Source organism: Lissotriton vulgaris, chromosome 10 (assembly GCF_964263255.1).
Source record: "Lissotriton vulgaris chromosome 10, aLisVul1.2, whole genome shotgun sequence".
In the NCBI taxonomy this organism is placed as follows: domain Eukaryota; kingdom Metazoa; phylum Chordata; class Amphibia; order Caudata; family Salamandridae; genus Lissotriton; species Lissotriton vulgaris.
In genome coordinates this window covers 93,980,543-94,000,925 of record NC_141698.1, presented here as the reverse complement: position 1 = coordinate 94,000,925, position 20,383 = coordinate 93,980,543, and the positions used below count along the sequence as shown (strand labels likewise).

The 20,383-nt window shown below is 43.0% G+C and overlaps 1 protein-coding gene across 2 annotated transcripts in view; it reads left to right on the top strand.

The window, feature by feature from the left end:
- KCTD5 (potassium channel tetramerization domain containing 5) overlaps positions 1–20,383 on the top strand; it is a 234,478-nt gene that overhangs the window by 18,063 nt on the left and 196,032 nt on the right. For both annotated transcript variants that reach the window (XM_086940587.1, XM_086940586.1), the window contains exon 2: positions 3,675–3,783. In XM_086940587.1, the coding sequence (XP_086796713.1) occupies positions 3,675–3,783 (109 nt within the window). The remainder of the gene's footprint in view (positions 1–3,674; positions 3,784–20,383) is intronic.

Genomic DNA, 20,383 nt, shown 5'->3' with positions numbered 1-20,383 from the left:
TTGCGCTGTTTTCTGAATAGAGTGGATTCCTATCTTAAGTTGTTATGGTAGCTGGTTCCAAAGCTGAGGGACCAAGACCGAGAAAGCTCTGCCCCCTTTTGATACAGTATTGTACTGTGGGCAGGACAGACGAAAGGCCTCAGAAGACTGCAATGTGCGTCCGGGAACATAGATCTCAAGGCGTTCTTTAATATACGTTGGGGCTTGGCCATAGATCGCTTTGTGAGCAATACAGAGGCCCTTGAATTTTGCTCTTTGCCTAATAGGGAGCCAGTGCAATTTGCGCAACAGAGGAGTGGCATGAAACCCTAGGAGCCTGAAAATCAGTCTGGCTGCATCGTTTAGCACCACCTGCAGTCTGTTTGCCAATTTGCGTGGGAGGCCAATGTATAAAACATTGCTGTAGTCCAACCTCGAGATGATAGTGTCCGACACTATCATCTGAAGTGAGATGGTCGAAAGGAGAGGGACCAGTTTCTGCAACTACCTAATCAGGCTGGTGCAGATGCCAACTACAGATGACACTTGGTAGGCCATGGAGAGCTCGGAGTCTATTTTTATACCAAGACTCTTCACGACCGACATGGGTTGGGGGTGGGACCAAGTTCTTGTGGCCAGTAAAGGTCATTTCAGGGGAGATTTTGATGGGGATAACAAGGTCTTCTGTTGATTTTTAGTGAATTTGCGGTCATCCAACTCTCTGCAAATCTGAGAATGTTTTGTGCATGGTCCTGTACTTGGGGAGTATTATCGATGCTAAGGATAAGTTGTGCGTCATCTGCGTAGTTTCTACAGTCCATGTTGGCTAGAGCTGCTACCAGTGGTTGCAGATAAACATCAAAAAGGAGTGGGGACAGGGACGAGCCCTGAGGCACTCCACAGTTCAGCATACCCTTATCTGATACCTGTTCACCCAACTGAGTTCTCTGGAACTGACCTGATGGGAAGGATTTGAGCCATTGATATGCCAGTCCACGGATTCCCAGGGCAGTAAGTCTGTGCAGTAGTTGAGCATGACAGACAGTATTGACTGCCACTGATCTAATAGAATCAGGACACTGGGTCTTTTACTGTCAGCCATCACTCTGAGCTAGTCAAGTACAGACATCCTGACCAGCTCAGTACTGTGGTGTGCCCTAAAACCTGCCTAGCGCCCCTGTAGTTGGTGGTCCTCCAAGAAAGATGAAAATGTTTTGAGGACATGCTGTTCTAGACCTTCGCCAGGAAGGGTAGCTGGGAAATAGGCCTATAATTTTTAATTTTTGGGGTTGGCCGTGTCTGCCCAGACTTCAAGAGCAGTAGGACTCTGGCTTCCTTTAGGTTGAACTGCAAATACCATGAAGATATCCCAGGAAGGCATAGGATTAGCAAGAGCTCTCCGCTTAAACCTGAAACTTTTAAGAAGCTTGGACAACAGGGAAGTGATTTTAGAAAAATCTCCTGAACATGAAAAGCTGTTATGGAAGCCCATTGACAGTGGAGGGTGTCCCCCCCCCCCCCCCCCCCCACCCCCTCCCATAAGAATCTGTCCCGCCGAAAATTCAAAATTGCAAAGCCACCCAGAGATAATGGTTCTAAACCCTTCGAGATACACCTTTTGGCATGGGACTGATCGAGCATTTACTGCCCAAACCTGGGGAGACAATGTCTCTAAACAGAAAAGAGGAAGCATCGTATTGTATGGGGATGCAAATAGATCCTGCCAAGGAGTCCCGAAGATTGCACTAGCTCTAACTCCCTGACAAAGATGTGATACATCACTGAGTGCATGGAACTGTCAGAACGGGAAACTGATGACTAGTCCGAAGTCCAGGTATTAATCCACTACAGCCTAAAGCTAGCAACTGAAGCCACTGCTTATGAGATGGCCCATAAACCATCAAAAGTAATGTCTGAATAAATTAAGATAGCATTCTTAAGGGCACCATACGGACTCTGAAAATCTGAGTAAAACCTGTGATGTGTATTCTACTTAAGCGCTTGCCCTTATGGAAAACATAGTCACAGCATAGGACCACATGTAAGGGACTCCTTAACCTTTTAATCCAACACGTCAGACAAAGTAAAGTCCTCAAATGCTAAAGTACATGTGGATGCCATTGTGGTCAACACGGTGTTTACCTGGGACAACAGTTCATTATAATCCTGAAGCACATGATGCTTTTCAAAAAGCGAGGAATCTTTCCTGTTTGGATCCTTCCATTCCTTGCAGAGGATTGCAGCAGCTGGTCATCAGTCCACTGGCATATACTTAGAATAAAACCTCTCCTCCTGTTGGTTTCTCCTCAAAGTCCAAGACCTCATAAATCTGTTTAAGAAGGTCTCAGTTGTGAACCCTGAATATATTTGCCTCTGGTTTCAGATTCTTCAATTTTTTTTTTTTTTGCAAGATGACTACGAATGCAGAATCCATAGCTTCCTAAAATAGAGCTCATAGTTCTGAGCGAGAAATCTGGATCACTTCCTCCTCCTTAGCTGTAGGCTGCTCAGTGTCCTGCTATTTGTGGGTGGCCTTTCTGCCCCCTAAAGTAATCACCGGGTCGAACGTGCTAAAGCAGCATTCTTTCAGGGTTTGTTGTCAAGAATTTAAATCCTGCTGTTCTACAAGACCGTTCTGCTTACAGAGGACATGTGTATAGGGGTGCTAGACACAGCTTCCAATGCCGCCCATTGCGGCTCAGCATTGAACAGAGTTACAGCTTTTTGAAAACTTCATCTCCCAGCCAGCACATGGACTGGGGAGTATGCCGAGAAACCATGCATAAATGCTGACCAAGACTAGGCAAACCACATCAGTCAGTAAATGCATAACTTAAAGAATCTGTAATTTAGCCGAAAATGCACATGCCATGGCTTACCTCTTATCCGTGAGGACAGAAAAGAATACAGGAAGTTTGGCAGGTAGGGAAGAGCTTTTATTCTTTGTTGTAGAAATAGAAGACCGCTTGAAGCTGTGGGGTTCAGATCTCTGGCATGGAAATCCTCTGTCAGACAGTCTCCTCACATGTAAGGACTGGGGCGAGGAGGATGAGATGAGGGGGTTATGTCAGGCTATGCCTTCTGACAAATTGCTGCTTATGGTTTAACAATTTTTTTTTTTTTACATGGGGTTCGGCTTTACACATTTCTCCCACTTTGCTGTCTGAGAAAGAAGAGCAAAATTAATTATCTGACATTGTTGTTATAATAGTGTGAAAGGCTAGGCTGTAGGGTGTCATTTTTTTTGTTAAAAGTGAATACTTGTAGTAAATTAACTGTACACATTCATCAACTAGAAAAGCAAAAATGAAGCTCTTAATAGGAACAAAGCAAACCAATGCGGCAAAAAAACACCTTGTGATAATCAATTGCTAGGCTTGGACCAGAAGAAATTCGGAATACTATTCCCTTTCTCAAATTGCCCAGCACTAGGCTCTCTAACGCTTTACATTTGAGACATAAGCACTATTTGTTTGCTCCTTGTATGCTTGTTTGAGAAAGTGATGGCACAAGTGTTTCCCTTCCTTGAAGCCCAGGATTACTTGGCAACAGCAAGTACAACTTGAAACTCAAATCGGAGCCAAAGTCAAGACCATAAGTAGATTATGATGAAGTATGCTTATACAATTGTCTCTTAGCTTAGCAATGTTGAGTGCTGAATTATGCTGCAATTTAGTGTTTTTCTCTCGTTACAGGATGAAACTGGTGCCTATTTAATTGACAGAGATGCTACCTACTTTGGACCGGTGTTGAACTATTTGAGACATGGAAAGCTGGTCATTAACAAAGATCTAGCGGAAGAAGGTAGGCGGAACAATTTAAGCTGCAAATTAACATCTCTTTTTGATACTTTTATAGTAAATTAATAAAATACATGAAAACTGTCAGTCTCATGGGGGTGTTTCTACCGTCAGCCTACCCCTCCAGCCAGAGCCTTAACTTTTTTTTCCACGTATCCTCCACCACCTCCATAGGTACCGTCAATGGAGGTAGTCCCTTGTTTTGGTTTTTTTTAAACCAATTTTATTAGCTTTTTGGCAGTCTCTTGTTGCCATACAACCTCCGAATGTACCCCACCGGGACCATTGCTCTCCTGTCTGCATTCACTGATGGCTCCTGTTGTAACGTAAATATCCAGTCACTGATTGTTTGTAATTGGGTCGCCCAATAGTATAGGTGGAGATCGGGGAGGGCTATGCTGTTGTCCAAAGATTTCCTCATGAAGGAAGTCAGTACTATTCTTGGGGACCCAACCCCCCAGCGCAGACATCTTGTAGTTGCATTTACTGACCTAAATAATTACTCCGGCACTGGAAAGGAATGTTCTGTAGTACGTACAGAAACTTGGACAGGTAGATCATCTTGTATGGAATTGCTTTGCCCAAGAAAGTCAAGTGGTATGTAAGAGGCCATCATTTTTGTCTAAGTTTTCCTCCAAGAAGGGGTCCTGATCCTTTGTACTCAATCTACCCAGGCAGAACCCCGGGCACAAGCCCCCCCCAATCGATAGTCCATACGTCAGTTGTCACACAACAAAGTGTTGACACTAGACGCCATGGGAGTGACTCCTCCTGTCCCGATGTTGTGCAAAGCTTCTCAGTGCTCTGATCTCTTGGTTGCTAGATCATGTGTATATGTTCCTCACTAGCGAAGCCCCGGTCACCTCAAATGTCATTCTGGTCTCCTCACAGCCCTCACCGGTTTCGAAGAGATTATGGGAAACAAATAAACAAGCATTGCCAAAGCCAGTAGGTCTTAAATTGGTGGTCAGCCTTTAAGTTTTATCAATGTGTGACTTGTTTTGGCATGGGTTTTGTAAAACCATATTTGTGTTGGAGCTGCATTATAACAAAAATTGGCAAAATCAAAAATTGTTTTTGCTCTCTAAAAGCACACACTGCCACATTAGTTACTGGCACTGAACATAACTACTTTGTGTGCTGATATGCTCCTTGTGAAAGAGCAGAATGCTGACACTGTGAAGCCAACCGATAGAGAGAAAGGGCCCAATTAAATGCTGAAATGTGCACCCATGGTATATGTCCTTGCATTCAGTGCAGCTATATGGCTTTCATTAATTCCCAAGAATTTACAGTAGTAGGACAAGAAATAGTACTCCTTGAAAATATGTGAACTGCATTTTAGCATGAGCAAAAATGTAGGTGTAGATTTGCTCATGTTTGCAAGTTCACATTTGCAGTGTGCATCTTTTCTGAGTTCACATGCTGTGCATTATTCCGCCATCTAGTGGTTTGGTCCCGAATGGTAGTATTTCTTCTTTTTTTTGTTTTTTGTTGGTGGGCGTCGACGTACCACCATTTGGTGTCCTTCTGTGGCATCTACGTGCTTCCTCCAGAAGCTCCCACCTTTTGGTCGCCATCTTTTTTTCATCCATTGGGTCTGGATTGATACGGAAGGAGCTCCCAAGATTGGAGAATCGACGAAAAAACAAAGTCTTTATCGACAAGACGACCGGAGTTCGATGGGTCAAAAAACAAGATCTTTGACGACGATCGGAGAATGCGCATGCATGGGGCTCCCTGTGCGCAGTAATGGACAAGACACCGTTCAAGTTTTGCACAAACTGTCACCACAAGAACGCACAGAAGGATCAGCACCCAGTCTGCAATCATCAGAGTGACTACTGTAATGCCTGCTTCGTCTTTACCCCGAAGACGTAGAGGGTGAGAGAAAGGCAGCGACGAGCCTACTACAATATGCAAGGCCATGGACCACCACCTTTGCTGCGAGACCTAGGCCTCTCCAGTAAGGAGGAAGATAATGACGACTAGGACTGAGGTTTTGGTCGTGGAGGTCAAGAAGATTATGAAGGAGGTTAGAATAGTCTACCTTGAAAAAACTAGAAGAGTCTCAAATTAGACTCTAGACCTCCAAAGGGAGCATCTGCAGTGAAGCATTCGGCGACCGCAGCTGCACCCAAACAAAAACACACCGTATGAACCTTGGATAAGAACTCCGAAACAGCAAAGGTCCTCAAAGACAGTGTGGAAAAGGACGCCTCAGCGTCAAAAAACAGAGGCCAAACGTCGACTACTAAGTTCGGCGACAACAGCCGAAAAACAGAAAGCCGAAAATCTTAATGCCGAAGCACACACTGCGGAGAGAGGAAAAGGCTCGAATCCGAGATAGCTAATATTTTACAAAGCAATTCAAGATACCGACTGAAACAAAAAATACGGAAGGCAAAAAGGTTGTCCAAGATCTAATACCGCAGACAACCCCTGAAATGATTGAAGGACGGGAGGAATCCTTTTTCGGAGAAGACTTTGAGGGGGACGAACAGACATATGGCGGATTGGACATTTCGGAGACATAAGATATCTAAGCCGAATCACCTGAGGAGGCTGTGTAAACGTATCCTTCAAGGCTGTCACCCCCAGATGACATTGACTGGTATAATCGGGTGATTAAAAAGGCTTCTGAGACTTATGGTGTTCAACTTGAGGAAGAAAAACCATTCATGTTTTTTTAATTAGACACTGATGCCTACGCAATCCAGAAATCCATTCCTCACAATGCTGCCAAGTGTTTTGTACCAGGAGAGGGAAGCATTTAAAGAGCCTGCTGCATGCAAGGCTATCACACCAATAGGAGAAAAGAAATAGAAGCACTCCTCGAAGGATCCCATATACATCAGGGTATCTGTACCAGCTGACTCTATTACTTCAACTGCAAGGATAAGAGCAAATGTCCATCTACAGTGGGACCACCTCCTGACGGAGAAAGAAGAGGATGGACCTGGTAGTAAGCAAGGTGGAAGAAAGTGCAACTAATCAATGGCGCATAGCCAATTCAAATGCATTGTTGAACAGACATGCTCATCAACACTGGAAGGAGGTAGGAGAATTGTTAAAAGATCTCCCTGAACCATTCCAAATAAGAGCTAGTCACTTGGTGGAAGTGGGTAAAAACATTGCAAATACAGGTTTAAAATTAGCCCTGGATGGTGCTGAAACATCAAGTAGGCAGATGATTGGTATCACAGAAAGGAGGAACTCATGGCTTAGAATCTCAGGCTTCAAGCCAGAAGTGCAGAGTAACATTATTAACTCGCCATTCAATGGGGAGCAATTGTTTGGGAGTGAGGTTGATGAAAAGCTCAATCAACTAAAGCAGGATAACGAAACTGCAAGGTCGATGGGAGCTCTACAGTTCAGAGGCATGCATAGAGGCACACTATCAAGGAGACCAGCGGGGAGAGGTACACACCAACCTAGTACATCAAGGTTATCAGCAAACGTACCAAGCTGGAAACCAGGGACAATCGAAAGAATTATCTCACCTGGTCAAAGAAGTGCAGGAACATCTGGAAAAACATGCAATAGAGCATGTGGCACACAGAGAAAAGAACAGAGTATATTTAACATACTTCCTAATTCCAAAGGTGAACGGAACATTAAGTCTAATCTTAGACCGAAGGTTTCTATACAAATTTATAAAGTCATAAAGATTCAAAATGACTACACTGCAAGAAGTGCTACCTCAGTTGCAGAAAGGAGACTACATGGAAACAATAGACTTAAAAGATGCGTATTTACACATCCAATAAACGAAAGACACAAGGCTGTTTTCATTTGTAGTGGACAAAAAAACACTACCAATTCAAAGTACTCTTTCGGACTAAAATCGGCACCAAGAGTGCTTACAAAGTGCCCAGCAGCAGTTAGCAGCACATCTCAGAAGTCAGGGGATTCATGTTTACCCCTACTTGGCTGACTGATTAGTTAGAGCAAACTTTTACAGCCTATGCAAACAGCATATACAACAAGTGATGGAGACACTAGTTCAGCTGGGCATTCCCAAGCGAGAAGAGATCAGCCCTATTGAAGGAGACTCCTATACCAGAGCGGGCATCATCTGATACTGAGGACAGTGGGGAAATTACTGGGAATAATGGCCTCATGCATTCATTTAATTCCCAACATGTGTCTACACATGAGACCATTTCAAGAGGGGCTCCAGACACACTGGTCACAGGCAACAGGGAGTTGGGAGGATCTAGTGGTTGTAACAAACCAAGTTCATCATGGCATGGTGGAACACGGCTAACTTAGCACAGGGGAGACTTTTCACACCACCAACTTCAACAGTGACCATAACAGATGCTTTCCTAATAGGTTGAGTAGCACACATGAACAGCCTCTAAGTAAGGGGATTGTGGACACAGCAGGATGCAGTGAAAAACATAAATATCTTGGAACTAAAAACAGTATTCTTAGCCTTAAAAGCCTTTAAGAAAGAGCTCTACGGGTAAAGGGTTTTGATACACTCAACACAACGTTTTGCATAAACAAACATGGAGGGACTCGGTCTGTAGCACTCAATGCTAGCCCAAGAGATATGAAGATGGTCAGTCCCAATGGGTATAGACATTATAGCAATACACCTACCAGGAAAAGACAATATAGAAGCAGACCAACTGAGCAGACACACATCCCACGAGTGGGAACTAAACCAAACAGCAGTGCGAAAGATTTCCACGAAATGGGGGACACCACAATAGACCTATTTGCAACACCCCACAATGCAAAATGCCAAAACCTCATCCAGGGGATCATGGAGTCAGTCCCTAGGGAATGTGCTATGGATAGACCGGTCAAGGATATTTGCTTACGCTTTTCCCAAAATAAAGTTACTGAACAAAGTGATCAGCAAAGTGACAATGATATTAATCGCACCACAGTGGGCCAGACAAACTTGGTTCTCAGGAATAATGAAAATGTCTCCGAACAATGAGCAAACTTCCCAAACAAAAGATTTGCTAACATTACCAAACGGGAAAGTGCTTCATCCAGAATTAGAGAGCCTAGGCCTTGCAGCATGGCTCCTGAAGACTTAGAATTCGTATATCTCAAACTACCAGAAAGCACAATGGCTGTCATGAGAGAAGCGAGAAAACAACAAGGAAATGTTACACGGCAAAATGTAAAAGATGCACACAATGGTGTCTTAAACGTCTTTCTAGAAAGATTACAAAAGGAAAAACTGTACTAAAGTATTTGACACATTTACTACAAAGTAAATTAGGTTTTACTTCACTAAAAGTACACTTAGCAGCAATTGTAGTGTATACAAAAGGTTCAACTGGCGAAGTTTATTCACTTCACTAGTGGTCAAACGGTTCCTTGAAGGAGCAAAAAGAATAGCAGCACCACAAAATGGTACCAGCACCAACATGGGAATCTGAACATAGTTCTAGCGCACATGAAGAAGGCACCATTCAAACCACTACACAAAGCAACGTTACAAATGCTCATGCTAAAAACTGCATTTTATAGTAGCAATAACACTACAGAGACCCTACTTCAAAATACACAACAATAAGATCGTCACAAGAACAGATCTGCAATTTATACCAAAGGTGGTATCAAAATTTCACATAAATCAAAGCATTCAGATAACTAGTTTCTTTCAAAATCCAAAGACCAAGGCGGAAAGTTTTGCACACACTTGATGCAAGAAGAGCGGTCATGAATTACACTGAAAGAAATAAGGAATACAGAAAAACAAAACAGTTATTTGTATCCTTTGCAAAAAGTATTCTGGGAAGGCCAGTAACCAAAACACAGTTGCAAGATGGATAGCACAATCCATACAATTGTGCCACAGGCAAGCAGGACAAACGTTACATTGTGCGCCACGGGCACACTCAAAGGAAACAAGCCTTTTCAATGCAATAGGTCTCGCAGCATTAAAGTTTGAGTTACTGGCATTGTAAATGACAATGCTTTGCATTAATTTTTATTTTATTTTGCAATTGGTATATAAACATTGTTTGTGAATGGTTAGCTGTTGCTTACCCATTTTATCAGCAAAAATCATCATGTTGCCTCTGAGAGCTGCCCAACTCCTTGGAAGGAAGGGGTGTCAAGCAGAAGCAGATTTGTTACTGTTTCTGCATCGCTCTTACATGGAATCTTAATGCGCTGCTTCACCGTCTGATCTGACACAGCTTACGTAGATATTTATAACATGCAGACAAGGTTTTATACAATACTTCGGTGTAATTTATTTTACATTAAATTAATGTTAATTATTTAAGGGCAATTTTCAAGAGTTGGTTTACAAAATAATCACAGGCTACACATATAATATATACAAGCATGGCGTAAGTTTAAAGGACTGAAATTACATGGCTTGTTCTACCTGTAACCTATGTACAAGCAATAACATACTTCTGAAGCGAACTCCAAGCCCTTTGACTCCTATCTTTACTTGAATAATACTTAAACATTTCCGTGTGACTTGTGTTTTTAATTGCAGGTTAGTGTTTAGCCGTTAAACTATAACTCTACAAAATATTTGAAAATGTGCAAAAAATACAAACTATGTGTACAAAACATTAAGAGCAAGCGAAAGTGTGCCCAGCAGGACTATGACCTCCTGCGACGTCTTCAGCAGGTGCTGCTGGTGGGGCTTGGGTCCTATTAGAACACTCAACTGAAAAGATGCACACAAGACTGCTCAAAAACACATGCACTCTAATGGAATGTTGAAAAAGAATAAAACAGTAGTGCCTGAAAAGCAAGCAGTGGAAGCAGTGATGCCTGCTGATCAATGAGATGGTAAAGAGACCACGCTCAACGGGAGAGAAATAAGATTGACAACCTGGGCCACCAATAATAAGCAGACAAATGAGAGAGAAAAGGAAAACCAACCAATGGTACGCAGTGGGCGTGAGCTAAGCCTCTCTATGTTCTTGGCTGCAACAGACATCACGACTTGAAATAAGATAGGGTGTACTGTGCCAGCAAAAATTTTTGTCAAGCTTTTCTGAATTTTTTATTTTACGCAAAATGCATTTTGAAGTTTCTTCCATTTTAAGCCTTTTAGGTTCTATGGTACGCTGCCCATTTTGTGGACGTGGCTTTGCAGCCTGCCAATAATAGGCGCCTCTCCACTCAGCTCAACGTTTGGTTGCAACCTGCTGTGATGTCATGCATGCTTACATGGAAGCATCAAAAATGCACTCAATAAAGCTTCTTGGCTTTCTGAGGCAAGCACACCTATGGTAAAATTGCACAGAATACAGCTCTTTTTAAGTGTGTCCAAGGTTTACAGAAGGTAAATAAAATGCGAGGTGATGAACCCATTAATCCAGCATCACACGGCGTGGTGAGGGGAATAGAGATGATCAGGGAACAGATCAGCCCCCACCCCCCACGTCTTTTACAATGCATGCATTCATCATCACAGTTGTATCTGCTTCATGCCAAGTAGCAACCCCATTCGTGAATCTTTTTGGTGTTTTTCCCCTCCTAGGACCACAGTTTTGCATCTATGAAGTGTCTTGCTAACAGACCAAAATGTGTTTGTTCCCTCTTTGTGGCTGCCTGACGCGCTGTAGCGCGGTTTAATGTTTCCCGTGCAGCAGAAACTGGCATTATCCTGGTTCTGGTGATTATAAAAGCGGCGGGCAGCCTGCTGTACGCCATGGATGCCGTGACACGTTTATGGGCCGTAAGCTGCAGCTATTCCAAGTACACATCCAGCCCCGCAATATCACAGCCTCTTCGTTTATTATTCCTGCGAAGCCTCCTCGCTCCCGGCCGCTGCAGGCACACTGGGCACAAATCGCTCATTGACACTGGCTGGTAACTATGACGAATGGCGGCACTGGCCAATGCCGCATTCCGCAGCACTGATCCTTAGCAGATGGCCTGCTTTCCACCGAGGAAAAGATCATTAGAAACCCCGGTTTCCATTTTTGTTCCTCTGCTGCATGAAAAATTGCAAGCCCGGCTTCTGGGAAGAGAGCAACTGTTCTCAAGGTCACAGGCTCGGATTAATCAATCTCCGCGCGCCTGCTGCATGGGGATGAGGAGGCGCCGCAGTGGGCATTCACGCAGGGGAGAGGAGGCGCCGCAGGTGGTGCGCGCACTGGGGAGAGGAGGCGCCGCACCCTGGCTGGCCCTGGGATTCAAGGGTCAGCAGACGAGGAGGTGAAAGGATGCAAATACGGTAATGAAAGTCATGCCGCAGCTACAAAGCGGCCGGGGAGGCGGTCTCAGTGGCGTCAAGAAAATGCCATTGTGCTGGAGGATGTGCTTGTGTGTGTGCGGTGGCGGAGGGGAGAGGGGTGGTGTCTGTGTGTGCGCATGCGTGTGCGAAAGCAGGGGGAGGTGTGGTTGTGTGTGTTAGAGCTTCTCAGGAGACAGGAGATGTGCACACGCGCGCACGGCCGCTCCGATTATGCGCGTGGCCATCTCTGGTCTCCAGGGAAGCTGAGCCGGTGACAATAGTCTCTGGCGAGACCGCGCTTTCGTGCGGTAATTGCCATGAGACACCTTAGCACAGACGTTTCTGGTTTTAAATAGCGAGCGGAATTGAACCGTACACGTTAATGTTTTTCCAGGACCGAGTTTTGGATACACATTAAAGGTTACTCCCTCCCGCTCCTGACGGTTCCGGACAAAGAAAATAGGCCGCGTCAGGTGTGCCGGCTTTTTCGGTAAGAGGCGCTGTGATTTAAACTTTGTGCAGACTCAGTCCCTCTCCCTTAAACTACGGGAAAATTACTGAATCCCCGTTGTTTTTTGTTCAGGAAAAGAATCATGGACACTTGAGAAAAATAAACACCTCCTGCGATTCTCCGAACAAGTAAGCCATTCTTCCCGTTTTTGTCCAAGAGACTTTCAATTTTATAAGGCAGTGCCAGTTTGTAAACTTTGCACACATCATTCTTGCAGATTTACAAAGAATACACGACATTGGGATTGGATTTCATTTTCTGGCTCCTTTGAGCTCCACTCGGATCTACTAAATCAGAGGTAAAATTAGCAAATATTCTCCCCGCTCACATAATCGGCGACAGTCTCTATTCGTAATCCAATATACTCAAACGACATTTTCACTCCCCTACAGGTTGACACCCACATTTTTCTTGAGGACATTCTTAAAAGATTCCCACAAAGATCAGTAAAATTCTGGTCTTACAAGGTATGCTGCATCCTTTGATGTTTTTTTATAAAATAATCTTGACTCAATGAGAGTATGACTCTTTAAAAATATTCCCCCTTTTATTTTTTCCTTCAACAGTTCCTGTGGATATATTCACCCGCCCTGAAGAGAGTCCTGTGATTAATACAATAGAACTTGAAACGCGTCGGCATTAAGTTGTATTCTGTTTGTGCAAGTTTCATTATCTGTAATTTGTGCAAATCTCACTATCGGCATTTTTGTACATTCCTGGTGGCAAACAACATGAATTTTAGTAACACTGTGACAGGAATGTGTGGGTGGTTGTAAATAAGGTTCACCCCCTACAATTGAATGGATGGGTCAAATCAAAATTCTTCTTTTTTTTGTACTGTTTTTGGCGACTGTTTAATTATTGAAGGCACATTTGCACTGTATGTTTATTCTCCCTACACATTAATTGTATATATTATGTTTGTTCAGTTCCAACAATGATGTATGGCTTAATGTGAAGTTGATAATGTTTTTTCTCTGTTTTCAAACGTGTAATGTTTTACAAATTCAAAAATTGAATGACATAAATCGAATGTCTGGGTGAACTAATAAACATTGGTTTACCCTTTGTGACGCATTAATTGCTTCAAACAGTTACAGAGGCATATTTAAAATTCCCCCCTTTTTGTAGTATCAATAGGCCCAACCTACCCTCTTTCCTACAGGGCCAAACCCCTCTTTTTCTTGACATAATTACACGCTACATAATTACACTGCACTCAATGCAACATACACTCCAAATACCACTCAGTGCCTTATAATTACACTGCACTCAATGCAACATACACTCCAAATACCACTCAGTGCCACATAGTTACACGCCACATAATTACACTGCACTCAATGCCACATACACTCCAAATACCACTAAGTGCCACATAGTTATATGCAGAAAGGTATAGGTGCCTTCAAGGGGATTTGTTTAACAAAATATAATTAAACTTGATTCTACTAACTCTTTAGGACATGTCAATGGTCCTTTCAAGAATAAGGACCATTGACCTGTCCTAAAGAGTTAGTTGAATCACGTTTAATTATATTTTGTTAAACAAATCCCCTTAAAGGCACCTATACCTTTCTACTTACTCACCCAAGCCCCCAAGGGTATTTTGGGTTGTTCACTGTTCCTTAATCACATAGTTATATGCAACATACACTCCAAATACCACTCAGTGCCACATAATTACACACCACATAATTACACTCTACTGAATGCAACACACACTCCCCATATTACCACTCAGTGCCACATAATTACACGCTATATAATTACTGTACTCAATGCAACATACACTCCAAATACCACTCAGTGCCACATAATTACACGGCACACAATTACACTCTACTGAATACAATATACACTCCCCATATTACCACTCAGTGCCATATAATTACATGCCTCATACTTACACTCTACTCAATGCAACATAAATACACTTTATCTGTCTATCTATCACCCTTCTATCTGTCTATCTCTCTATCGCCCTCCCTCCCTCACTCTATCGCCCTCCCTCTCTCTATCTATCGCCCTCCCTCCCTCTATCTATCTATCGCCCTCCCTCTATCTATCGCCCTCCCTCTATCTATCGCCCTCCCTCTATCTATCGCCCTCCCTCTATCTATCGCCCTCCCTCTATCTATCGCCCTCCCTCTATCTATCGCCCTCCCTCTCTCCATCTATCTATCGCCCTCCCTCCCTCTATCTATCGCCCTCCCTCCCTCCATCTATCTATCGCCCTCCCTCCCTCTATCTATCTATCGCCCTCCCTCTATCTATCTATCGCCCTCCCTCTATCTATCTATCGCCCTCCCTCTATCGCATCACAACAGCATCACTCGGGTACCACAACATCACTATGCGCTACCACAGCATCACTGAACGCCACAGCATCACTTGTCGCCACCACAACATCCCTCCGCGCCACCACAGCATCAATCTTTGCAACCATTCAACAACTGGTTCAAATATGTTCTCTCAATGTTTCAAGCTTCATTACAAATGTCACAAAAATATATTAATAGTTCACTTCTGTTCTTGGATTTTCATCACAATAAAATACAATGAACATAATCTTCACAAGTTATTTACAAAAGCTATTGCCATTATAAATTACAATAACTTTAAGTATTAATTATTAAAAAAATAAAAGCCATTTTTATTTGTAATATCAATACATCTAAGTCACGTAAATACAACACCTATTGCATGACAAATGCTATAGGTGTCACATTTGCAAAAGTAAAAACTATTGGCATTGTAAATGACAAAGCTATTCAATTCACTATTTTCCAAACCAACAAATAAATAACAAATAAATAAAAAATGTGTCATTTACAATACCAATAGCTCAAACTTTCCTAATGTGAGACCTATTGCATTGCAAATGCTTGTTTAGCATGGGGAGTATTCCAAAACAGGAGCCAGTCAGTGTTTGAATCTGGGAGCCCATGAAAAGGCGTAGTCAATGACAATGCCCAAGTCTTTAACCCTTTCTTTTTCCGACTGAGGGGGGAGACCACTCCATTGACAACCAGGTGCTCCAGTTACACACTGCAGGTTGACAAAAGACAACAGATTTCCGAAATGTCCGGATTGCTCTTTAACTGATTTATTCAAAGCCTGTTGAATATCTTCGTGAGGCAGGATCTTATGCTGTCTCTGACAAAATCTGCTCCTTTTTCACACATAAAGATCAATTGTATATCATCGGCGTAGGAGATCATCTTAACTCTATCTTCCTCTACCAAAATGCTAAAGGTGAGAAGAGGGTGGGGCTAAGAATGGAACCATGAGGTACTCCTATGCTCAGATTTAAACACCAGGCCTTCTGGTTGCATCCAGTGTTCTAAACGTTTGAAGGCTTAGGGCAGCATTTCTATATATTTGTTTTTCTTCGGGATGGTCGGAGACCAACCACAAATAGTTTTGTCTAGGTGTACTATGTTGCCAAGTGCTTTTTAAAGTGAATACCTATGTGTCCTCTGAATACCGGTATAACCCCCAAATCTGTATATCCTATGTATTCCATTATGCTTCCCCATATTAGCCTCTTGGGCAAACTCCACCACTGTTACATATTTTGCGCGTTTATCCGGAAAGCCTAAATGTATCCTGGTTTGCCTGTGACAGACAATAGAAAATATCCCCCTCAGAATCCCATTTGTGCTCCGGATACTTCAAAAGTATGAAGTTGCTTGCATTTACATGTTGCCTCTTCACTCGTATGTATTAGCATTCCTGCCTTCTGACTTCGCCTCCCGATATTTTACAGAAGTCTCAAACTCACATATTGTGAAATTGCAAATAGAGAGCTTTTAAAATCAAGACTTGAGTTAGAAGGAAATCCAAATAATAAAGTGCCTTCTTGCCTTTATTGGAGCACGAAGATGTGTGACAAGCTGCTGCTCGGGCGTTTTTAACACTAGTTTCCCATGTTAATCCTGGTTCAGGAAATGCCTTGCACTCTGTTCACACATTCCTAGTTGAGAGATTTGTTAGTCTATTTGGGGCAACGTCATGATACCTTGCAATATTAATCTAAAATCTGGAAGGTCTTGGACAAAGCATGTCAATCTCAAATGCACCAGGGTATCTTCTACATATCTGAGCCACCGCAAGGTTTGCTCACTAACCTAATTGCTTGTTCATCCACCTGTTGTCTCAGCATACAAGGTATTTGCTTCACCCCGCCCCCCCCCCCGCTTCATTTTTCTTTCATCCGTTTGCTCCCACCAGGGCTCTACATTGCTCCGTCTACTACCCCACACACGCCCTCGTGTTACTTACAGTCCTATGTTGCTTCCACCCACATTGCTGCTGTTCCAGCTTAAAAAAACAAATTGAAATCGGTCACAAAGACGACAAACAATTGGCCATGAAGCAGTTTTTTAAATTCTACACAGCATTATGAATGGCTATAACTATTGGTGACATCTGTAGGCGAGGCGTATTGGATTTGTCAGTACAACTTTCTCAATCCGCTTAAGGTATCACCTAGGTCTCTGATGAAAGCAGCATGTTTTAGGGACTCTGCTGTCAATCTCCCTGTTCATACCTTTTTCTTCTTGCATCACATCACAATTTATTTAACACAGTAGTGGTTCCACAGAAGCACAATTTTACAACCATAACAATTCATAGACCCCAATTTGTTTCCTTGTTTTTCCCCATCGATATTCTTTTTAATCAAAGCACTCGAGCGCTCTTCTTCCGCTTGGTTCTGCCTCGTTCCACGCCCCCTCACCACAACCCTCTTAAGGGACTCAGAAGCACGTCTGTTTCATAGGCAAGCAAGTCTGCGCCCGGACTGCACCTTGAGCCAGGGATGCTGGCCCATTCACCATCCATACCTATTCTAGATCTGAACTATTTTCTTTTAGAAACAAAGATGCACCCTTTTCCTGTCTGTCGTCAATCATCAACTACCGGACGATGGGTCTGCATGCCCCAACTATAATTTTGTCTTCTATCCTGGTCCGCAGCCTCGTCTCGAGAGTGAGGCTATTTTACACCCAGTATGCCTAGCTCTGCATTCGATGCGCTCCAATAATTCCCTCTCCAGCTTGCTCCTAAACAATAGGTATTTTATTAAACAGGCAGGAATTTGTAGATCTTAGACTTGGTGAGGCCAGATGTTTCTTTCCTGCTGAAACTTGGTCTGCCACTGGGTCTGATCCTGATTTCATTATTGCCATTTCAGAGGGCTGTGAGGTGACTAGAGTTGATAGAATGAATAAGTGAGTAAGAGGGATAGAAATTGTCTATCGTTATCACTTCAGGGCCACTTTCAAGCCCCTCCCACTTCAGAGTTGTGAGGCACCTATGTTTAATCTAAAGATTATCAATACCTACACTTTCAATGGCCTCCTGGGTTACTGACCGCCTGGCCCAAGATCATTTTTTACTCCATCTTCTATTAAAGATCTTGTATAGTGCTTCTGACTCAAGTCTGGGAGTCTTTAATTTTCATTTAGAGCAATTGAAGGTTAAGGACACAAAATAGCTAATTGACTGATGAATTTGGATATGATACAATTGGTCAAATGTAAGCAGCAAGCAAGTCACACACTCAATGGTTTATTTACCATTACCCTAATTTGTTAGTTGAAGGTAGTACCCCTAGCTTGGACTGATCACAGGGCTATAGTTTTTAAATTTAGAATCCCAGTAATGAAACCTCCAGCTCGGAAAGCACCAACCTCATTAAAATACGGCCAGTGACATAAACTATATAGCACTGAAATAAGTGGCTTATTGTCCACATTTGAGAGTGACGTTGATGCCGATCTCGCAGAAGCTGAATTTACTGGCTGGATCGACACCGCAATCCCATAACTAGTTCTTCCAAAAAACGTAAGACTAGTCACACATCTTTGCCATGCTATTTCCAAGAACTTAAAATGTGTAGAAAGAAATCCAAACGTCTGGAACAGCTGTTTATCTATTTATAGTTTTGACGAGAAACCATGGTAGGAAACCACGATTAATGATTATAAACGAAAAATGAACACAGCTAATGCCACATTTTTTAACAGATTAAAATCAATTTGGCAAAACTCATCGAAAGAGCTTTTCATATAGTTAAAATATGTCCAAGATCAGTATAAAAGTCTATGAACCCAAATTAGTCACTGTGACCAATAGAGCGAATTTCTTTCTTTCTAAAGTTAACAACCTATTCAGGGAGCCAATCTGGCTCGAAATACTGAGCTCTCAGCGAGTGAGGAGATATCAGAGAATACCTTTTCCTCCAATAAAAAGCAAATGCCAGCATGATTTACTACCATTGTTCTATTTACAGAAGGAAATGGCTAAAATAATTTAAGGTTCTAATTCTGGTCTCCCAACGGAACCCTGCCCTCTGCAGGTTCTTCATACGATAGCCAACACCATATCAGTACACCTTGCAACACTCGTAAATTAAATACTGTCTTCTGGATGTTCTCTTTTGACTTGGAAGAAAGCATCTATACTACCACAGCCTAATCCCATGGAAGTTAAACGATAGGCCCATTTCCTGGCTTACACTTCAAGCAAAGAGTCTAGAAAAAAAGCTGATCATTGATATCACGGCCTTTCTGGAATCCACAAACACTTCTGCTCCAGTTCCACTTGGGTTAAGGGGGGTTCGGGGGTGGGTGGGCGGGGGGATAGGTGTGGGGGGGGGGGAATCGGGGGTGGGTGGGCGGGGGGATGGGTATGGGGGGGGGAATCGGGGGTGGGTGGACGGGGGATGGGTGTGGGGGGGGGAAGCAGCCTTGTTCTTACTAGAATCTGTGTCAGACCCTATTGACCATTCCCTTTTGATCAACCGTTTCGAACATTTAGGCATCCGGGATAGAGCACTAAATTTACTCTACTCCTTTCTTATCGATTGAGAGCAAGTAGTAACTGTTAGAAACTTCACTTCTGATCCTTTCACACTGCTCTGTGTTCTTCGCGGAGTCCCACCGTCTTTTAAAGTATACATCACCCCCTCATTCACCTAATCAGATAATTTGGCTTCTCCGTTCTCTCATACGCAGACAACACTCAGTGCTGTTGGTCTTCTCAAACCCTGAAATAATTGCCAAGTTGTTTGATATCTGCATGAGATCCATTGTTGAATGGATGCAGAAAAACTGCCTGAAAATTAACTGAGAACTGAAGTAATGCCTTTTGGTAATACCTCCTTTTGGACTACATTATGGTAGCCTTTCCACTTGGGACCCCTAAATTCCTCACTTTTTGGACTAGTGATGGAAGAAAGCCTGTTTCACACAAAGCTGGTGTTTGCTGACTATGTAAATCAGGTAACCTCTCCCTGTTCCTTATTCCTGAAGGGTTTTAAAGCAAACCCGTCCCTTTCTTCCCCTAGAGCTAAAGAAAACTATCGTTTTGGCCGTGGTGATTTCGAGGTTTGAATTTCATAACACTTTGTGTAGGTGGTCAGCAGCGCATGCTTGGTAAATTGCAGATGTTCCAAAATGCTGCAGCGAGAGTGCTGCTGAATCTTCCTCCAATTCAGTTCCATTTCACAGAGCATCCTTGATTTTGCACTGATTGCCCATTAGAGAACAGATTAAATTAAAGTCCCAGCGCTTGGCCTATAAGGCTAATTTTATGGTTGGCTCCCTCCACCTCAAAAAAGACCCTCATTGGGATACACCCATCTGTAATCTTCGATCTTTTATTGCCAAGAAGGTAGTGGTCCCTAGGTTCAAGAAGGCCCATTGGGGAGGAAGAAGTATCTCCCACACTATCTGTATGTAAATGGTGGAATGCATTGCCTGATCACCTTAGAGCGCCGACCAATCTCCTTAATTTAAAAAAACACTGAAAAACTTGCCTGTTCCCTCTGGCCATTAAGTTGGCTCAATATTCTTTTTCTGTTGAGATACTGTTCCAGAGATGGCCCAAGACTCCTTTTTG